Source organism: Caloenas nicobarica, unplaced genomic scaffold, assembly GCF_036013445.1.
Source record: "Caloenas nicobarica isolate bCalNic1 unplaced genomic scaffold, bCalNic1.hap1 Scaffold_344, whole genome shotgun sequence".
Lineage (NCBI taxonomy): Eukaryota > Metazoa > Chordata > Aves > Columbiformes > Columbidae > Caloenas > Caloenas nicobarica.
The window spans coordinates 32,087-51,694 of record NW_027017333.1 but is presented as its reverse complement, the minus strand read 5'-3'; the positions used below and the strand labels follow the sequence as shown (position 1 = coordinate 51,694).

Here is a 19,608-nt window from a genome sequence, read left to right as displayed (position 1 = left end):
AACCCAGGAATGCCCCACGGAGGGACCCAGGAATGCCCCACGGGGGGAACCCAGGAGTGCCCCATGGAGGGACCCAGACATCCAGTGGGAACCCAGGAATGCCCCACGGAGGGACCCAGGAATGCCCCACGGGGGGAACCCAGGAGTGCCCCATGGAGGGACCCAGGCATCCAGTGGGAACCCAGGAATGCCCCACGGAGGGACCCAGGAATGCCCCATGGGGGGAACCCAGGAATGCCCCACGGGGGGAACCCAGGAATGCCCCACGGAGGGACCCAGGAGTGCCCCAAGGAGGGACCCAGGCATCCAGTGGGAACCCAGGAATGCCCCACGGAGGGACCCAGGAATGCCCCACGGGGGGAACCCAGGAGTGCCCCAAGGAGGGACCCAGGCGTCCGGGGGGAACCCAGGAGTGCCCCATGGAGGGACCCAGACATCCAGTGGGAACCCAGGAATGCCCCACGGGGGGAACCCAGGAGTGCCCCATGGAGGGACCCAGACATCCAGTGGGAACCCAGGAGTGCCCCACAGAGGGACCCAGGGATGCCCCACGGGGGGAACCCAGGAGTGCCCCAAGGAGGGACCCAGGCGTCCGGGCCCCACCCAGGCCCCAGTGGGGACCCAGGTGTCAATCATCGCACGTGCCGGGCCCCGCCCCCTGCCGCGGGGCACTGTGGGTAAGGGGGGAGGGGGCGGGGCCGGGAGAAAGGCGGGAAACCGGCATTTGTTCACGTGACGTCACGGGGGGGCGGGGCCCCCGTGCCCCCCAGTTCACCCCAGTTCACCCCAGTTCACCCCAGTTCATCCCAGTTCATCCCAGTTCACCCCAGTTCACCCCAGTTCACCCCAGTTCACCCCAGTTCCCCGTGGACCTCACTGGGGCCCTTCCCAGCCCTCCCAGTGCCCCCCCAGTTCTTACCGGTGGATTTGGGTGGATTCGGGTGAATTTTGGGTGGATTCGCGTGAATTTTGGGTGGATTCGGGTGAATTTTGGGTGGATTCGGGTGAATTTTGGGTGGATTCGGGTGAATTTTGGATGGATTCCGGTGAATTTTGGATGGATTCGGGGTGAATTTTGGGTGGATTGGGGTGAATTTTGGATGGATTCGGGTGAATTTTGGATGGATTCGGGTGAATTTTGGGTGGATTCGCGTGAATTTTGGGTGGATTCTGGTGAATTTTGGGTGGATTCGCGTGAATTTTGGATGGATTCCGGTGAATTTTGGGTGGATTCGGGGTGAATTTTGGGTGGATTCGCGTGAATTTTGGATGGATTCTGGTGAATTTTGGGTGGATTCGGGTGAATTTTGGGTGGATTCGGGTGAATTTTGGGTGGATTCGGGTGAATTTTGGGTGGATTCGCGTGAATTTTGGGTGGATTCGGGTGAATTTTGGGTGGATTCGGGTGAATTTTGGGTGGATTCGGGTGAATTTTGGATGGATTCCGGTGAATTTTGGATGGATTCGGGGTGAATTTTGGGTGGATTGGGGTGAATTTTGGATGGATTCGGGTGAATTTTGGATGGATTCGGGTGAATTTTGGGTGGATTCGCGTGAATTTTGGGTGGATTCTGGTGAATTTTGGGTGGATTCGCGTGAATTTTGGATGGATTCCGGTGAATTTTGGGTGGATTCGGGGTGAATTTTGGGTGGATTCGCGTGAATTTTGGATGGATTCTGGTGAATTTTGGGTGGATTCGGGTGAATTTTGGGTGGATTCGGGTGAATTTTGGGTGGATTCGGGTGAATTTTGGATGGATTCCGGTGAATTTTGGATGGATTCGGGGTGAATTTTGGGTGGATTGGGGTGAATTTTGGATGGATTCGGGTGAATTTTGGATGGATTCGGGTGAATTTTGGGTGGATTCGCGTGAATTTTGGGTGGATTCTGGTGAATTTTGGGTGGATTCGCGTGAATTTTGGATGGATTCCGGTGAATTTTGGGTGGATTCGGGGTGAATTTTGGGTGGATTCGCGTGAATTTTGGATGGATTCTGGTGAATTTTGGGTGGATTCGGGTGAATTTTGGATGGATTTGGGGTGAATTTTGGGTGGATTCGGGGTGAATTTTGGATGGATTGGGGTGAATTTTGGGTGGATTTGGGGTGAATTTTGGGTGGATTCGCGTGAATTTTGGGTGGATTCGCGTGAATTTTGGGTGGATTCGCGTGAATTTTGGATGGATTCGCGTGAATTTTGGGTGGATTCGCGTGAATTTTGGGTGGATTCGGGGTGAATTTTGGATGGTTTCGGGTGAATTTTGGGTGGATTCGGGTGAATTTTGGATGGATTCGGGTGAATTTTGGGTGGATTCGCGTGAATTTTGGGTGGATTCTGGTGAATTTTGGGTGGATTCGCGTGAATTTTGGATGGATTCCGGTGAATTTTGGGTGGATTCGGGGTGAATTTTGGGTGGATTCGCGTGAATTTTGGATGGATTCTGGTGAATTTTGGGTGGATTCGGGTGAATTTTGGATGGATTCTGGTGAATTTTGGATGTATTTGGGGTGAATTTTGGATGGATTCGCGTGAATTTTGGGTGGATTCTGGTGAATTTTGGGTGGATTCGGGGTGAATTTTGGGTGGATTCGAGTGAACTTTTTGGGTGGATTTTGCGGGTTTTTTGGGGGGGACTTTTGGGTGTAATGGGAGTAACTGGGGATAATGGGGGCGAACTGGGACGCGGGTAAATGTGGGTGTGCGGGGGTGCCCCCCCCGCTCTTAAAGGGGCCTGAGCCTGCGCCTCGTGGGCCCCACCTGCTCTTAAAGCGGCAAGTCCCTTCCCCCCCCGCCCCTTTCCCGCTCTTAAAGGGGCCCGAGGGTCCCCCGAGCTCCCCGCTGCTCTTAAAGGGGCAGAGCCCCTTTTAAGAGCCTCTCCCGGTGGGGCCCACCCGCTCTTAAAGGGGCCGCGCCCTGGTTCCATGGGGGGTGGAGCCTTGGCCGGAAGGGGCGGGACTAAGCCCGGGGCTCCGCCCCCCCCCCCCGCCATCACCCCGGAAGAGGGAACCCAGGCGTTCGGGGGGGGACCCAGGCGTTCTGGGGGGGACCCAGGCGTTCGGGGCGGGGGGGACACGGGGGGTCGGGGCCCCCCCGGAGCCGCCATGACCCCGGAGGAAATGACGTATTTGGCCGTTTTGCTTTTCTCCATCCCCGTCGGCTTCGCCTTTAACGGCCGGGGTGAGGGGGGGGGGACCTGGGGGGGGGTCGGGGGGTCCCCGAGGGGGTTTTAGGACCCTGGGGGGTCCCCGGGGCCGGTTCCTGCCGATGGGGGGGGTGGGTGGGGGTGGGGGGGGTGTTGACCTCTGACCTCTGACCTTTGCCCCCCCAGGCCCCCGCACGCGGCAGTGGGGGGGGGCGGCGCTGGGGGCGGGGCTGACGCTGGTCACGTGCGGGCCCCACGCGCTGCACTCGCTGGTGACGTCGCTGGTCACGTGGGCGCTCGTGCGGCTGCTGCCCAGGTGGGGGCGGGGCCGGGGGGGGGGAGGGGGGGGGCCCCGAACTCCTGGGTCCCCTGGAGTAGGGGGGAGTTTGGTGGGGGGGGGGGTGGTCTCGGACACCTGGGTCCCTTTTTGAAGGGGGGTCCCCGAACTCCTGGGTCCCCTTTTTTGGTGGGGGGGGTGGGATCACCCGAACTCCTGGGTCCTTTTTTTGGGGGGGAGGTCCCGGACCCCTGGGTCCCCTCTGGGGATTTTTGGCGGGGGGTTAGGAAGGGGAGGGGGCAGCCCCAGTGCATTATGGGATTCCCCCCCCCCCCCACGTGCGGTTTGAGGGGTTGGAATTGGGGAGATTTGGGGGTTTTAGGACCCTGGGGGATCCCGGGGAGGGTTTTAGGACCCTGGGGGGTTCTGGGGGTTCCAGGGAGGGTTTTAGGACCCTGGGGGGTTCTGGGGGTTCCAGGGAGGGTTTTAGGACCCTGGGGGTTCTGGGGGTTCCAGGGAGGGTTTCAGGACCCTGGGGGTCTCTGGGGGATGCTGGGGAGGGTTTTAGGACCCTGGGGGATCCTGGGGAGGGTTTTAGGACCCTGGGGGTCTCTGGGGGATCCTGGGGAGGGTTTTAGGACCCTGGGGGATCCTGGGGAGGCTTTTAGGACCCTGGGGGGCTCTGGGGGATCCCAGGGAGGGTTTTAGGACCCTGGGGGATCCCAGGGAGGGTTTTAGGACCCTGGGGAGGTTTTGGGGGCTCAGGAGGGGTTTTGGGGCATCCAGGGCTGGTTTTTGGGGGTGTCCCCACCGTGTCCCCCCCCCCAGGCGCTGCGGGGGGGCCGCCCTGGCCTGGACGTTCGGGTACCTGTTGTTCTTCCGCACGCTCTGGGTGTGGGGGTGGCCCCAGCCCCCCCCGTACGCCAACGCGCTGCAGCTGCTGCTCACGCTCAAGGTGTTTTGGGGGGGAATTGGGGGTTTTAGAGGGTTTGGGGTGTAATTAATGGGGGGAGACAGTGGGAGGGCAGCAGGGGGCGGGGTTTGGGCTGGGGGGCGTGGTCAGGGGCGGGGCTAAAAGGGGCGGGGTTAAAGAGCCTTGCGGGGCAATGGGGGTCAAAGGGGGCGTGGCCTAGAGGGGGCGGGGCTAAAGCTGCTAGTGGGAACTGGGGGGCGAAGGGGGTGTGGCCTAAAGCGGGGGCGGGGCTAGAAAGGGCGGGGTTAAAGGGGGCGTGGCTCAAAAGGGGCGGGGTTAAAGCCCTTTGGGGGTCACTCCGGGGTCAGAGGGGGCGGGGCTAATGAGGGGGTGGGGCCTCACGTGGCCCCGCCCCCCGCAGATGGTGAGTCTGGCCAGTGACGTGCAGGAGCGCTGGGAGGCGGAGCCTGCGGGGGTGACGTCATCGGAACGGGACGAGCTGATTGGCTCCGTCCCGCCCCGCCCAGGCCTGGGGGAGACGCTTTGTTACAGCTACTGCTACCTGGGGCTGCTCACGGGTGAGCCCCGGACGCCTGGGTCCCTCCCCGGACGCCTGGGTCCCTCCAGGACGCCTGGGTCCCCTCCCAGACACCTGGGTCCCTCTTGGACGCCTGGGTTCCTCCCCGGGCGCCTGGGTCCCTCCAGGACGCCTGGGTCCCTCCCCGGACGCCTGGGTCCCTCCAGGACACCTGGGTCCACTCTCGGACGCCTGGGTCCCTCCCCAGACGCTGGGTCCCCTCCCGAATGCCTGGGTCCCTCCCGGACACCTGGGTCCACTCTTGGACACCTGGGTTCCTCCCTATGGGTCCCAGACCCCTGGGTCCCCTGGCTCCCTATGGGTCCCCTGAATCTCTATGGGTCCCTATGGGTCCCGAACGCCTGGGTCCCTTGGGTGTCTTATGCTGATCTGTGGGTCCCTGTGGGTGCCTATGGGTCCCTATGGATCCAGGACACCTGAGTCCCTCTCTATGGGTCTCTAGGGGTTTCTATGGGTCCCGAACGCCTGGGTCCCCTGGCTCTCTATGGGTTGCTATGGGTCTCTAAGGGTCCTCTGTGTCTCTACGCATCTCTATGGGTCCTCTGGGTCTCTATGGGTCCCTATGGGTTTCTGTGGGGCCCTATGGCTCCCGAACGCCTGGGTCCCTTGGGTCTCTATGTGGATCTCGGGGTCCCGGACGCCTGGGTCCCTTGGGTCTCTATGTGGACCTATGGGTCTCTGGGTGGGGCTATGGGTCCCGGACGCCTGGGTCCTTTGGGTCTCTGTGTGGACCTCTGGGTCCCGGACGCCTGGGTCCCTTGGGTCTCTATGTGGACCTATGGGTCTCTGGGGGGGGCTATGGGTCCCGGACGCCTGGGTCCCTTGGGTCTCTATGTGGACCTATGGGTCTCTATGTGGACCTCGGGGTCCCGGACGCCTGGGTCCCTTGGGTCTTTATGTGGACCTCTGGGTCTCTGGGGGGCGCTATGGGTCCCGGACGCCTGGGTCCCCCCCTGACGCCCCGTTTCCCCCCCCGCCAGGTCCGTTCTACCGCATGGGGACCCACCGGGACTGGGTGCTGGGCTCGGCGCCCCCCGGCTCGTGGCGCCTGGTGCTGCGGCGGCTGCGCTGGGTCCCGGTTTGGGGGCTGACGGGCGAGCTGGCGGGGCGGCTGTTCCCGGGGGGGCTGCGCGACCCCCGGCTGTGGGGCTGGGGGTTCCCCCGGCGGCTGTTCGCCATGGGGCCGGCGTTCCTGGCGCTGCGAGCGCGGTTCTACGTGGGCTGGGGCTGTGCCGAGGGCGCCTGTTTGGCCGCGGGGTTCGGGGGGAACCCCCCCGAGAGTCACCCCCGGCCGGGCTGGGGGGCCACGCGGCCCTGCCCCCGACACAAGGGGTGAGGGGCCGGGGGGGCAGGAGGGACGTGGAGGAAATTGGGGGTTGAGGGGACAAGGAGGGAATTGGGGGGACGCGGGGACAAGAGGGACATGGGGGACATGGGGGGACATGGGGACAGGAGGGACATGGGGGGACGTGGAGGAAATTGGGGGTCGGGGGAACAAGGAGGGAACTGGGGGGACGCGGGGACAAGAGGGACATGGGGGGACATGGGAGGACATGGGGACAGGAGGGACATGGGGGGACATGGAGGAAATTGGGGGGACATGGGGACAAGAGGGACATGGGGACACGTGGGGTATGGGGGGACGTGGGGACAAGGAGGAAATTGGGACATGGGGACAGGAGGGACAGGGGGGGACGTGGGGACAAGAGGGAATTGGGGGGACATGGCGGGGATGGGGACAGATGGGAAATTGGGGGGACAAGAGGGACGTGGGGGACAGGGAGTGTGGGGGGAAATGGGGACGTGGGGGGAATTGGGGGACAGGAGGGACATGGGGGGCGTGGGGGGACAGGTGGGAAACTGGGGGACGTGGGGTCCAGGCGGGACCTGGGGACAATGGGGGGACCTGGAGGAAACTGGGGGGACACGGGGGGGTCGGCGGGTGGGCCCCCGGCCCCTTCCCGCCCGTTGCCATGGTGACCCGGCCTTTTCCCGCCCGTTGCCCTGGCAACTGCCTGGTCCCGCCCCCTTGCCGCCCGTCGTCATGGCGACCCCGCCCCCTTCCCACCTGTTGCCATGGTGACCCCGCCTTTTCCTGCCTGTTGCCATGGCAACTCAACCCCTGCCTTTTCCCGCCATTGCCACGGCGACCCCGCCCCCTTCCCGCCCATTGCCATGGCGACCCCGCCTTTTCCCACCCGTTGCCACGGCGACCCCACCATTTCCCGCCCGTTGCCACAGCAACCCTGCCATTTCCTGCCCGTTGTCACGGCGACCCCACCCCCTTCCTGCCCGTTGCCATGGCGACCCCGCCATTTCCTGCCTGTTGCCACGGCGACCCCGCCTTTTCCCGCCTGTTGTCATGGCGACCCCACCCCCTTCCTGCCCGTTGCCATGGCGACCCTGCCATTTCCCGCCCGTTGCCATGGCGACCCCGCCTTTTCCCTCCCGCTGTCAGGGCCGGGGCCACAGGGCTGGGGGGCGGGGGGGCCACACGGGGGGTGTCCCCGCCGCCCGCTCACGGTGCCCGCGGGTGTCCCTGTCCCCCCAGCCCCCCGCCGCGGCCGGAGCTCTGGGACTTCGCCGCCATCCGCACGTGCTCGCCGCGGGACACGGAGCGCGCGCGCGGCGTGGGCGCGGGGCTGCGCGGCTGGAACCGCACGGTGCAGTGGTGGCTCGTGCGCTACGTGCACGCGCGGGCGCGCGGCCGCGGCCCCGCCCTCCGGTGAGTGCCACGCCCCCTCCCCGACAGCTGATTGGCAGCCGCTGCGGCCACGCCCCCCCCCCCCCCGGAGGGGGGTGATTGGCAGTTAGCTCAGCTCCGCCCCCCTGGGAGGGGGGTGATTGGCAGCCGCTGCGGCCCCGCCCCTTGGGAGGTGAATGATTGGCGGCTGCGGCCACGCCTCCCCCCCGGGAGGTGATTGATTGGCAGTGGGCTCAGCCACGCCCCCGGGAGGTGATTGATTGGCGGCTGTGGCCACACCCCCTGGGAGGTGGGTGATTGGCAGCGGGCTCGGCCACGCCCCCTGGGAGGCGATTGATTGGCAGCCGCTGTGGCCACGCCCCCGGGAGGTGGGTGATTGGCAGCAGGCTTGGCCACGCCCCCTGGGAGGCAATTGATTGGCAGCCGCTGTGGCCACACCCTGGGAGGTGGGTGATTGGCAGTTAGCTCAGCTCCGCCCCCCTGAGAGGTGATTGGCAGCGGGCTTGGCCACACCCCCTGGGAGGTGATTGATTGGCAGCCTAAATTTGGTGGGTTTTGGATCTACATCGGTGGGATTTTGGGGCTGTTTCGGGGATTTTTGGGGTGGTTTTAGGGATATTTGAGGTGTGCCTGGGTTTTTTGGGGTGTAACTGGTTGGTTTTGGGTGCGGAGGGGTCATTTTTTGAGCTACGTCAGTGGGCGTTTGGGGATGTATTAGTGACATTTTTGGGGGCGTAAATGGGATTTTTGGGGTGTTTTTAAATGTTGGGGTATGGGGGGGTCCCTATTTCCCCTGTTCCCCCCCCAGGACCATTAACCCCCCTCTTTATCCCCCAATTTCTCCTCTCAGGGGGTCATTTGGGGGCTAAATCAGTTGAGCTACTTTCATGGGGTTTTTTGGGGATTTTCGGGGTGTTTTGGGGACTTTCCGCCTCGGGGGGGTTTTGGGGTGCCCCTGACCCCCCTGTACCCCCATTTACTCCCCAAATTTCTCTCCCCTAAATGGCCATTTCAGGGCTCTATCAGTACAAGATTTGGGGCTAAATCGGTCACGTTTTGAGCTATTTTAATGTGGTTTTTTTTGGATTTTCGGGGTGTTTTTGGGACTTTCCGCCTCGGGGGGGGTTTGGGGGTGTCCCTGACCCCCCTGTACCCCCATTTACTCCCCAAATTTCTGTCCCTAAAGGACCGTTTTGGTCTCTGTCAGTGCCACATTTGGGCCTAAATCCGTTGTGTTTTCAGCTACTTTCACGGTGTTTTTTGGGGATTTTCGGGGTGTTTTTGGGACTTTCCGCCTCGGGGGGGTTTGGGGGTGCCCCAGACCCCCCCCGTATCCCCTAGAGCCTCTTACCCCCCAAATTTCTCCCCCACAAGCACCATTTCAGGGCTCTATCAGTACAACATTTGGGGCTAAATCGGTCGCGTTTTGAGCTACTTTCACGGGGTTTTTTGGGGATTTTCGGGGTGTTTTGGGGACTTTCCGCCTCGGGGGGGTTTGGGGGTGTCCCTGACCCCCCTGTACCCCCATTTACTCCCCAAATTTCTGTCCCTAAAGGACCGTTTTGGTCTCTGTCAGTGCCACATTTGGGCCTAAATCCGTTGTGTTTTCAGCTACCCTCCTGGTGTTTTTTGGGGATTTTCGGGGTGTTTTTGGGACTTTCCGCCTCGGGGGGGTTTGGGGGTGCCCCTGACCCCCCCGTACCCCCCCCAGGAACGCCTGGACGATGCTGGTTTCCGCCTTCTGGCACGGGCTGCACCCCGGGATCTACTTGAGCTTCCTGAGCGTCCCGCTCTGGCTGGCGGCCGAGGGGGCGCTGGGGCGGCTGCTGGGGGGGGTCCCCAAAATCCGGGGGGTCCTTTGGAGGATCCCCCCCGGGATTTACACCATGAGGGTCTTCGAGTATCTGTCGGTCGGGTTCATTTTGCAGGATTTCGAGGCCACGCTCAACTATTGGGGGTCGATTTACTTCTGCCTGCATCTGCTCCCCCTTTTCATCCTGGGGCTCGATGCCGTTTTGAAGCCGGGGAGGGGGGGGGGACACCCCAAAACTCAAGGGGAGGGTCCCAAATTTAAAGGGGAGGGCCCCGAAATTCAAGGGGAGGGGGGGAACACCCCGAAATTCAAGGGGGGGACCCAAAAGTTCAAGGGGAGCGCCCCGAAATTCAAGGGGAGGCCCAAGTGAGGAAGAGGGGGGACCCCCCTGCTGTGGGGACAATGTGAATGGGGGGGGACACCCCCAAAAAATGGGGTTTGGGACCCAGAAAATGGCGTTGGAGACCCAGAAAATGGGGTTGGGGGACCCAGAAAATGGGGTTGGGGGACCCAAAAATTTGGGACACTCTAAAAAAATGGGGACCCAGAAAATGGGGGGACCCAAAAATTGGGGGACACCCTAAAAAAATGGGGTTGGGGACCCAGAAAATGGGGGACACCCTAAAAAAATGGGGTTTGGGACCCAGAAAATGGCGTTGGGGGACCCAAAAATTGGGGGACACCCTAAAAAAATGGGGTTGGGGACCCAGAAGATGGGGTTGGGGACCCAGAAAATGGGGGACACCCTAAAAAAATGGGGTTGGGGACCCAGAAAATGGGGTTGGGGGACCCAGAAAATGGGGGACACCCTAAAAAAATGGGGTTGGGGACCCAGAAAGTGGGGTTGGGGGACCCAAAAATTGGGGGACACCCTAAAAAATTGGGGTTTGGGACCCAGAAAATGGGGTTGGAGGACCCAAAAATTGGGGGACACCCTAAAAAAATGGGGTTGGGGACCCAGAAAATGGGGTTGGGGACCCAGAAAATGGGGGACACCCTAAAAAAAATGGGGTTTGGGACCCAGAAAATGGGGTTGGGGGACCCAAAAATTGGGGGACACCCTAAAAAAATGGGGTTGGGGACCCAGAAAATGGGGTTGGGGACCCAGAAAATGGGGGACACCCTAAAAAATTGGGGTTGGGACCCAGAAAATGGGGTTGGAGCACCCAAAAATTGGGGGACACCCTAAAAAAAATGGGGTTTGGGACCCAGAAAATGGGGTTGGGGGACCCAAAAATTGGGGGACACCCTAAAAAAAAATGGGGTTGGGGACCCAGAAAATGGGGTTGGAGACCCAGAAAATGGTGGGGAAACCCTCAAAAATGGGTGTTGGGGACCCAAAAAATAGGGAGAGGAACCTAAAAAAATGGGCAGGAAACCAATAAATGGGGGGGGGCAGCCCAAAAAATGGGGTTTGGGAGCCAAAAATGAGGGGGACACCCCAATAAATGAGGGAACCCCCAGGGACACCCAATATTAGGGCCCCCCCAATATTGGGGACACACACACTCCTCCCCCCTTTGAACCCCAATATTTGGGGTCGTTCTCCCTCTTCCCAGGATATTTTGGGGGGTTTGGGGGGAGAGGCAGGTTTTGGGGTTCCCCCCCCGTTAAAAAATAATAAAAATTAATAATAAAAATATTTGGAGTTCCCCCCCTTGTGTCTTTTGCAGGATTCGGGGTGAATGGGGGGGGAAGTGACCCAAAACCACCTAAAATTGATCCAAAAGTGACCCAGCGCCCCCAAAAATGGAGCCAATTGTCCCCAAACGGACCTGAGGTAAAAGTGAGGAAAATTTGAGGGAAATCTGAGGTAAAATCGGGCTAAAATTTGAGGAAAATCTGTGGTAAACTTGAGGAAAATTGGAGGTAAATTCAGGCAAAATGTGATGAAAATTTGGGCAAAATTTGAGGTAAAACTGAGGTAGAATTGGGCTAAAATGTGACGAAAATTTGGAAGTAAATTTGGGTAAAATTTGAGGTAAAACTGAAGGAAATTTGAGGTAAAATTGAAGTAAATTTGAGGTAATTCTGAGATAAATTAAATCTGAGGTAAACCTGAGGTAAATTTGTGAAAAATCTGAGGCAAAATTGGGCTAAAATTTGAGGAAAATTTGGGGTAAAATTGGACATAAATCTAGGGTAAAATTTGAGGTAACACTGAAGGAAATTTGAGGTAAATCTGAAGTAAATTTGAGGTAATTCTGAGGTAAATCTGAGGTTAATGAAATCTGAGGTAAATTTGTGAATAATCTGAGGTAAAATTGGGCTAAAATTTGAGGTAAAACTGAGGTAAAATTGGGCTAAAATTTGAGGAAAATATGTGGTAAACTTGAGGTAAATTCGGGCTAAATCTGATGAAAATTGGGGGAAAATTTGATGTAAAACTGAAGGTAAAATTGGGCTAAAATTTGAGGAAAATCTGGGGTAAAATTGGGCTAAAATTTGAGGAAAATCTGTGGTAAATTTGAGGAAAAATTGAGGTAAAATCGTGCTAAATCTGATGAAAATTTGGGGAAAATTAGACGTAAAATTGGGCTAAAATTTGAGGAAAATCTGGGGTAAAATTGGACATAAATCTAGGGTAAAATTTGAGGTAAAACTTAAGGAAATTTGAGGTAAATCTGAAGTAAATTTGAGGTAAATGCGAGCTATGTCTGAGGTAAATGAAATCTGAGGTAAATTTGTGAATAATCTGAGGTAAAATTGGGCTAAAATTTGAGGTAAATTTGGGGAAATATGAGGTAAACCTGAGGAAAATTTGAAGTAAATATCAGGTTAAAACTTGAGGGAAATCTGAGGTAAATTTGAGGTAAATCTGCGGTAAATTTTGAGCTAAAACTGAAGTAAATTTGAGATAATTCTGAGGAAAATTAAATGTGAGGTAAACCTGAGGTGAGTTTGAGGTAAGTCTGAGGAGAATTTGAGGTAAATATGAGAGAAAATGGAGGGAAACAATTGGAAGGGAACGTGAGGAACATTTGAGGTAAATCTGGGATAAAAGAAATTCGGGGTAAATCTGGGGTAAGAATTTTGGGGTAAATCTGGGGTGACTGGGGGTGAATTTCCCGCCTTAGCGCTCAAAATGGCGGCGCTCCCACAACGCCCCGCGCGCGGGAAACTCCAACTCCCGCCACCCCCCGCGGTAAGTGGGCGGGGTAAGTAAGTGGGCGGGGCCGAGGCGCTCGGGCCAATCAGCGCGCGGGGCGGGTGCGCCCGGCCCGGAAGCGGCGGCGGTTCCGGCCATGAACATCCTGCCCAAGAAGTCATGGCATGTGCGGAACCGGGACAACGTGGCGCGGGTCCGGCGGGACGAGGCGGCGGCCGAGGCCGAGCGGCGGAAACGGGACGCGCGGGCCCTGAGGGCCGAGCAGGAGGCGAGCGGGGAGCGGGGCGGGGGGGGGCGGTGCGTGCGCGCTGCGCGACTGGGCGGGGCTTGGAGGGGTGGGCGGGGCTTGGAGGGTGGACGGAGGGTGAAAGGGCGGGCGGGGCTTGGGGGGCGGGGCTTTGGAGGGTGGGCGGTGCATGAAAGGGTGGGCGGGTCTTGGGAGGGTGGGCGGGGCTTGAAGGGCTGGGCGGAGCTTGAAAGGGTGGGCGGTGGCTTGGGAGGGTGGGCGGAGCTTGAAGGGGTGGGCGGGGCTTGGACCCCGAGCAGATTTGGGGGCTGTGGGCGGGGGCTAGGAAGTGGGCGGGGCTTGGCGCGCTGAGGAACCTTGGGCTGTGGGCGGGGTTTCGTGCGGTGGGCGGGGCTTGGATCAAACCATTCCAATCTGGGGGGCGGGGGGGCGGCAATTCGGGTCTGGGGGGGGGTCCTGGGGGGTTTTTTTCACCCCCCCGCAACCCCCCCAGGCCCGCACTGAGCTCCTGCGTAAGAAAGCCCGAGGTTTGGGGGGGGGCACCACCCCGCCCTCCCCCCCGGCTTCCTCGGCCCCCCCCGTTTTGTTCCCCCCCCCCCACGAAGCCGGGGAGGTCGCGACCCCCAACCGGGAGCACGAGGAGGAGAAGCGGCAGGAGCAGGTGTGTGTGTGGGGTGAAAATCGGGGAAAATGTAAAAAAAATTAAAGAGGGGGGTGGGTAAAACAGAGGGGGGTGTTGGGGGGGGGTCTGGAGGAGCCCCCCCCATTGAGTTCTGTACTCCGGCCCGACCCCGCTTAGCTTCCCAGATCGGGCGTTCTCAGAGTGCTATGGTTGTATATATTTTATATATAAATTCCCCAAGTATATCCTGATAGTATCTGAACTAAACCCTTATTTCAAGGGCAGAGCAGAGGGGCAGGAGAACCTCTAATCCCCCCAGGTCCCACTGGCCTTCCTGGCCACAAGGGCCCAGCGCTGGCTCAGCCACAGCACCCGCTGTTCCCAGGTCACCCATCCAAGCACTAACCGGGCCCGACCCTGCTTAGCTTCCCGGATCGGGCATTCTCAGGGTGCTATGGTTGTATATATTATATATATATATGTTTCCTGAGTATATCCTGATAGTATCTGAACTAAACCCTTTTCTCAAGGGCAGAGCAGAGGGGCAGGAGAACCTCTCTGACCTACTGACCACCCTTCTAATCCCCCCGGGTCCCACTGGCCTCCCTGGCCACAAGGGCCCAGCCCACAGCACCCGCTGCTCCCAGGTCACCCATCCAAGCACTAACCGGGCCCAACCCTGCTTAGCTTCCGAGATCAGGATCCAGCGCTGGCTCAGCCACAGCACCCGCTGTTCCCAGGTCACCCATCCAAGCACTAACCGGGCCCGACCCTGCTTAGCTTCCCGGATCGGGCGTTCTCAGAGTGCTATGGTTGTATATATTTTATATATAAATTCCCCAAGTATATCCTGATAGTATCTGAACTAAACCCTTATTTCAAGGGCAGAGCAGAGGGGCAGGAGAACCTCTCTGACCTACTGACCACCCTTCTAATCCCCCCGGGTCCCACTGGCCTCCCTGGCCACAAGGGCCCAGCACTGGCTCAGCCCACAGCACCCGCTGTTCCCAGGTCACCCATCCAAGCACTAACCGGGCCCGACCCCGCTTAGCTTCCCGGATCGGGCATTCTCAGGGTGCTATGGTTGTATATATAATATATATATATATATGTTTCCCGAGTATATCCTGATAGTATCTGAACTAAACCCTTTTCTCAAGGGCAGAGCAGAGGGGCAGGAGAACCTCTCTGACCTACTGACCACCCTTCTAATCCCCCCAGGTCCCACTGGCCTCCCTGGCCACAAGGGCCCAGCCCACAGCACCCGCTGTTCCCAGGTCACCCATCCAAGCACTAACCGGGCCCGACCCTGCTTAGCTTCCCAGATCAGGATCCAGTGCTGGCTCAGCCACAGCACCCGGGGTTCCCAGGTCACCCATCCAAGCACTAACCGGGCCCGACCCCGCTTAGCTTCCCAGATCAGGATCCAGCGCTGGCTCAGCCCACAGCACCTGCTGTTCCCAGGTCACCCATCCAAGCACTAACCGGGCCCGACCCTGCTTAGCTTCCCAGATCAGGATCCAGTGCTGGCTCAGCCACAGCACCCGCTGTTCCCAGGTCACCCATCCAAGCACTAACCGGGCCCGACCCCGCTTAGCTTCCCGGATCGGGCGTTCTCAGGGTGCTAGGGCTGTCTATATTCTACATACATTTGCTCAGTCCCCTCATACCGAGTCGCCGATGAATAGTACTGAACACGTTCGGTTTTGTGTGGTTCCGGGCAGGAGCGGCGCGAGCGGGCGCTGGGCGTGCTGACCTACCTGGGGCAGAGCGCGGCCGAGGCCCAGACGCGCCCGCCCTGGTACCTGCGTCCCCCCCGCGGACACACGGACGGCGCGGGCGGGACGGACGGACGCGGGGACCCCCCCCGCCCCGGGGACCCGCTCGTCTCCATGCGGCGGCTGCGGGGGCGGGAGCCCCCCCCCAAAAACAGCCCCCCCAAAAGAAACAGCCCCCCCGCCGCCAAGCGAGCCGGGTGAGTGCGCCCCCCCCCCCCCGCCTTGTGGTAATTAGCGCTTTTAGTAATTAACCGCATAATTAATTAACACCCTAAGTGGGGGGGGAACGCAAGAGCCCCCCCCCCCACACACTTAACCATCTCCCCACAGATTTAGTCCCCTGACCCACATTAATCATTAATTAATTAACCTCCTTATTAAGTGGCAGCGGTATTAATTAGCCGCCTTATTAAGTAAAAACATTATTAATTAGCCCCCTTGTAAAGGCCTTATAAATTAATCACACCCCCCCCCCCCATTTAACCACCTCCCCACAGATTTAGTGCCCTGACCCACATTAATTAACAGTTATTAATTAATTAGCCCTCTTATTAAGTAGCAGTGTTATTAATTAGCCGCCTTAAGTAAAAACATTATTAATTAGCCCCCTTGTTAAGTAAAGGCCTTATAAATTAATCACACCCCCCCATTTTAAGCAGCGTTATTAATTAATTAATTAGCCCCCTTATTCTCACATTGACCTCAAATTTTTATCTTAAATTTATCTCTTTTATCTTAAACGTTATCTTAAATTTTATCTTAAATTTATCTCAAATTTACCTCAGATTTACTTCAAATTTTATCGCTGATTTACCTCAAATTTTATCTGATTTACCTCAAATTTTTACCTCAAATTTACCTCAGGATTTTCCTAAATTTATCTCAAATTTACCTCAGGTTTTACTCAAGTTTACCTCAATTTTTCATCTCAGATTTCCCTCAGACGTACCTCAAGTTTCGTTTGCCTCAGATTTTCCTCAAATTTTCCTCAAATTTACCTAGAATTTAGCTCAGATTTCTCTCAAATTTACCTCAGATGTACCTCAAATTTCATTTCCCTCAGATTTTCCTCAAATTTAGCTCAGATTTCTCTCAAATTTACCTCAGATTTACCTTGGATTTTTACCTCAGATTTCGCTCCATTTCCCTCAGATTTTCCTCAAATTTACCTTGAATTCAGCTCAGATTTCTCTCAAAATTTACCTCAGATTTCTCTCAAATTTACCTTGGATTTACCTCAGATTTCTCTCAAATTTACCTTGGATTTACCTCAGATTTCTCTCAAAATTTACCTCAGATTTCTCTCAAATTTACCTTGGATTTACCTCAGATTTACCTCAAATTTTTCCCTCAGATTTCTCTCCATTTCCCTCACATTTTTCCCTCAAGTTTCCCTCAGATTTCTCTTAAATTTTTCCCTCAAGTTTCCCTCAGATTTCTCTCCATTTCTCTCACATTTTTCCCTCAAGTTTCCCTCAGATTTCTCTCCATTTCCCTCACATTTTCCCCTCAAGTTTCCCTCAGATTTCTCTCCATGTCCCTCAGATTTTCCCCAAATTCCCCAGTCAACCCCCCTCTTCACTAATTAACCCCCGAGTTAATGACCCCCCTAACGAAGCGCTTTCCGCAGGGCGCCCTCCCTGGAGGAGCTGCGGCGGCAGCGGCTGCAGCGCGAGGCGGCCGAGGCCGCTCGGACCCGGGAGCTGCTCTTGGGGGGTTCCCCGAAACCCTGCGCGCCCCCCCGGACGAACGAGCCCGTCCCTACAACTCCCAGTTCCACCCCCAGCTGGCGCGGGGAGGGCGGGGACCCCCCAAAAAACGATGAAATCACCCCAAAATTGCACCCCTCCCCCAAAAATTGCGGTGACGCCATTTTGTGGTGGCGCCATTTTGCGGCGACGCCAATTTTGGGGGGGGGTCAAACCCCCCTGGAAAAGGCGGGAAGGGGGAAAAGGGGGGGTATAAATGAGGGTGACCCCCCAAAAAGTTGTGCCCCCCCCATTTTACCCCCTCTCCTATTGTAACACCTCCCCCCGCCCCCTGCGCGAAACGACCCTCTCCATATAAAACTATTTATTCATAAATAAATGAAAATAAGGTTTTTTTTACCAAAAAAATCTCACTTGGGGTGGGGATGACACCCCCCCAGCCCCCCCCCAGCGAGCGTGACCCCCCCGAGGTGACATTTGGGGGGTGGGGGGGGGTAAATGTCACGACCCCCCCCCCCAAAATACTCAGCCCAGCTGCAACGTACGGGGGGGGGGGCGGTGAAAATTGGGGTGAAACTGCTGGTTTTTGGGGCTCGACGAGTTCCAAACCCACATAATCACATGCGGGGGGGGGCACAGGGGGGTCTCCAAGGTTTTTGCCCCCCCCCCCCAGTTTGGTTTTTTTAGGGGGGGGTCCCCAAAATTACTGCAGGTCTCGGTCCTCCAGATACCGGTACTCAAAGGTGAATCCTTCCTTCTTGCGCTGCCCCCACTTCTCATAGTCAAAATAGATGTAAGTGCCCTAAAATTTTAATTGGGGGGGTTAATAAATATTGGGGGAGCCCCCTGTAGCCCAAGAAAATGAAAAAAAACCAAAATCTCCTCAAAAATTGGGGGAGCCCCCCCAAAATGGAGGGTGAAGTGTAGAGGGCGTTGAGTTCCTGATTGGGGGTTTGGGGGGGAATTGGGGATTTTGGGGTTTGTTTTGGGACTTTGGGGGGGATCAATAAAAATTGGGGGGGACAATAGATATTGGGGGGGGCAGTAAATATTGGGGAGCCCCCCCACACCCCCAAAAAACCCCAAATCCCCAAAATTCTCCTCAGAAATTAGGAGGAGCCTCCCCCAAAATGGCGGGAGCAGAGGGGACGGCGCTGAATTCCTCGTCGTGTTTTGGGAGAGGAAATGGGAATTTTGCGTTTTTTGTGGAGTTTCGGGTGTCAATAAATACTGGAGGGGGGTCAATAAATATTGGGGAGCCCCCCTACACCCCAAAAAAACCCCAAATCCCCAAAATTCTCCTCAGAAATTAGAGGAGCCTCCCCAAAAATGGCGGGAGCAGAGGGGATGGCGCTGAATTCCTGGTTGTGTCTGGGGGGGGAAATGGGAATTTTGGGCTTTTTGTAGAGTTTGGGGTCTCGATAAATATTGGGGGGGTCAATAAATATTGGGGAGCCCCCCCACACCCCAAAAAAAGCCAAAATGCCCCAAATTCTCCTCAGAAATTAGAGGAGCCTCCCCAAAATGGCGGGAGCAGAGGGGACGGCGCTGAATTCCTGGTCGCGTCTGGGTGGGTTTGGGGTGTTTTTTGGGGATTTTGGGGCTCCAAGGGGGGGTTTTGGGGTACAGGGGGGTGTTTTTGAGGGGGGGGGGTATTTTGGGGGGCCCCCCCGACCTGTTCGAACTCATCCGTGATGGTTTTGGGCTCCTCGTGCCGCTGGAACCACATCATGTACTTGGTGTGGAAGCGCCACGACTGTTTCTTCAGCGCCTTGGCCGCCAAATATTGAGCTTTAGTACCCTGAGGGGGGGCAAAAATTAATTAAGAGGGATAATAATTAATTAGGGGGGGGTCTTCAATCTATAGGACCCGCCCCAAATCTATAGGAGGTCCCTAAAATCTATAGGGAGCCCCCAAAATTAATAAGGGGATGGGGACGGGTCCTTATCCCCGACCCAATATTGAGCTTTGGTGATCGGGGTGGGGGGGGATTAATTAAGGGGGGGGTAAAAGTTAATTAGGGGGATGCAATAATTAGTCAGGGGGATCCTCAATTTATAGGGACCCCCCCCCCCCCCAAATTTATAGGGGTCCCCAAAAATTAATGAGGGGATGGAGACGGGTCCTTCTCCCCGCCATGGTCTTGAGCTTTGGTGACCTGGTCGGGGCTAAAAACTTCATTAAAAATTAATTAGGGGGCAAGAAAACAATTAATTAGGGGACAATAACTAATTAGGGAGTTTCCTATAAATTTGGGGGGTCCCTATAAATTGAGGACCCTCCCAAAATTAATAGAGGGAGGAAAAGGGGTCGAACTCCAGCCCCTGGTTCTGAACTGATTTTAGGGTGAATTTGGGGGTTTCGGGGGTGAATTTGGGTGGTTTGGGGGGTGAATTTGGGGGGCGAATTTGGGGGTTTCGGGGGTGAATTTGGGGGGCGAATTTGGGGGTTTCGGGGGTGAATTTGGGGGGTGAATTTGGGGGTTTCGGGGGTGAATTTGGGGGGTTTGGGGGGTGAATTTGGGGGGTTTGGAGGGTGAATTTGGGGGGTGAATTTGGGGGGTTTTGGGGGGTGAATTTGGGGGTTTTGGGGGTGAATTTGGGGGGTTTCAGGGGTGAATTTGGGGAGGTGAATTTGGGGGTTTCGGGGGTGAATTTGGGGGGCGAATTTGGGGGTTTCAGGGGTGAATTTGGGG

General features: G+C 57.1%; 3 protein-coding genes across 3 annotated transcripts in view; 2 read left to right on the top strand and 1 right to left on the bottom strand.

Moving 5' to 3' along the window:
* The first annotated feature begins 2,965 nt into the window (after positions 1-2,965).
* MBOAT7 (membrane bound O-acyltransferase domain containing 7) lies at positions 2,966-11,089 on the top strand. The gene is made up of 7 exons (XM_065658008.1): positions 2,966-3,177; positions 3,329-3,458; positions 4,248-4,374; positions 4,754-4,910; positions 5,911-6,262; positions 7,482-7,655; positions 9,346-11,089. The coding sequence occupies exons 1-7, from the start codon at positions 3,102-3,104 to the stop codon at positions 9,815-9,817; spliced, it is 1,488 nt and encodes a 495-aa protein (XP_065514080.1). The 5' UTR covers positions 2,966-3,101; the 3' UTR covers positions 9,818-11,089.
* Positions 11,090-12,651: 1,562 nt separating this feature from the next.
* Positions 12,652-17,291, top strand: LENG1 (leukocyte receptor cluster member 1). The gene is made up of 4 exons (XM_065658009.1): positions 12,652-12,824; positions 13,297-13,464; positions 15,150-15,400; positions 16,834-17,291. Exons 1-4 carry the CDS (start codon positions 12,693-12,695, stop codon positions 17,225-17,227), a joined length of 945 nt encoding a protein of 314 aa, XP_065514081.1. The 5' UTR covers positions 12,652-12,692; the 3' UTR covers positions 17,228-17,291.
* The window catches only part of CNOT3 (CCR4-NOT transcription complex subunit 3), a 10,499-nt gene continuing 8,152 nt past the window's right edge, over positions 17,262-19,608 (bottom strand). Inside the window, exons 12-14 of the mRNA XM_065658002.1 lie at positions 19,072-19,081; positions 18,588-18,713; positions 17,262-17,714 (exon numbers count right to left, since the gene is read on the bottom strand). Of these exons, the coding sequence (XP_065514074.1) occupies positions 17,616-17,714; positions 18,588-18,713; positions 19,072-19,081 (235 nt within the window). The 3' untranslated portion in view covers positions 17,262-17,615. The remainder of the gene's footprint in view (positions 17,715-18,587; positions 18,714-19,071; positions 19,082-19,608) is intronic.

Bases quoted from the DNA above. Each gene is read 5' to 3' on its own strand.
- MBOAT7 (XM_065658008.1), top strand. From the start codon at position 3,102: ATGACCCCGGAGGAAATGACGTATTTGGCCGTTTTGCTTTTCTCCATC. The intron at 4,375-4,753 runs GTGTTTTGGGGG...CGCCCCCCGCAG, and splicing joins AGCTGCTGCTCACGCTCAAG to ATGGTGAGTCTGGCCAGTGA. The intron at 7,656-9,345 runs GTGAGTGCCACG...TACCCCCCCCAG, and splicing joins GGCCGCGGCCCCGCCCTCCG to GAACGCCTGGACGATGCTGG.
- LENG1 (XM_065658009.1), top strand. From the start codon at position 12,693: ATGAACATCCTGCCCAAGAAGTCATGGCATGTGCGGAACCGGGACAAC. The intron at 12,825-13,296 runs GCGAGCGGGGAG...CAACCCCCCCAG, and splicing joins CCCTGAGGGCCGAGCAGGAG to GCCCGCACTGAGCTCCTGCG. The intron at 13,465-15,149 runs GTGTGTGTGTGG...GGTTCCGGGCAG, and splicing joins AGGAGAAGCGGCAGGAGCAG to GAGCGGCGCGAGCGGGCGCT.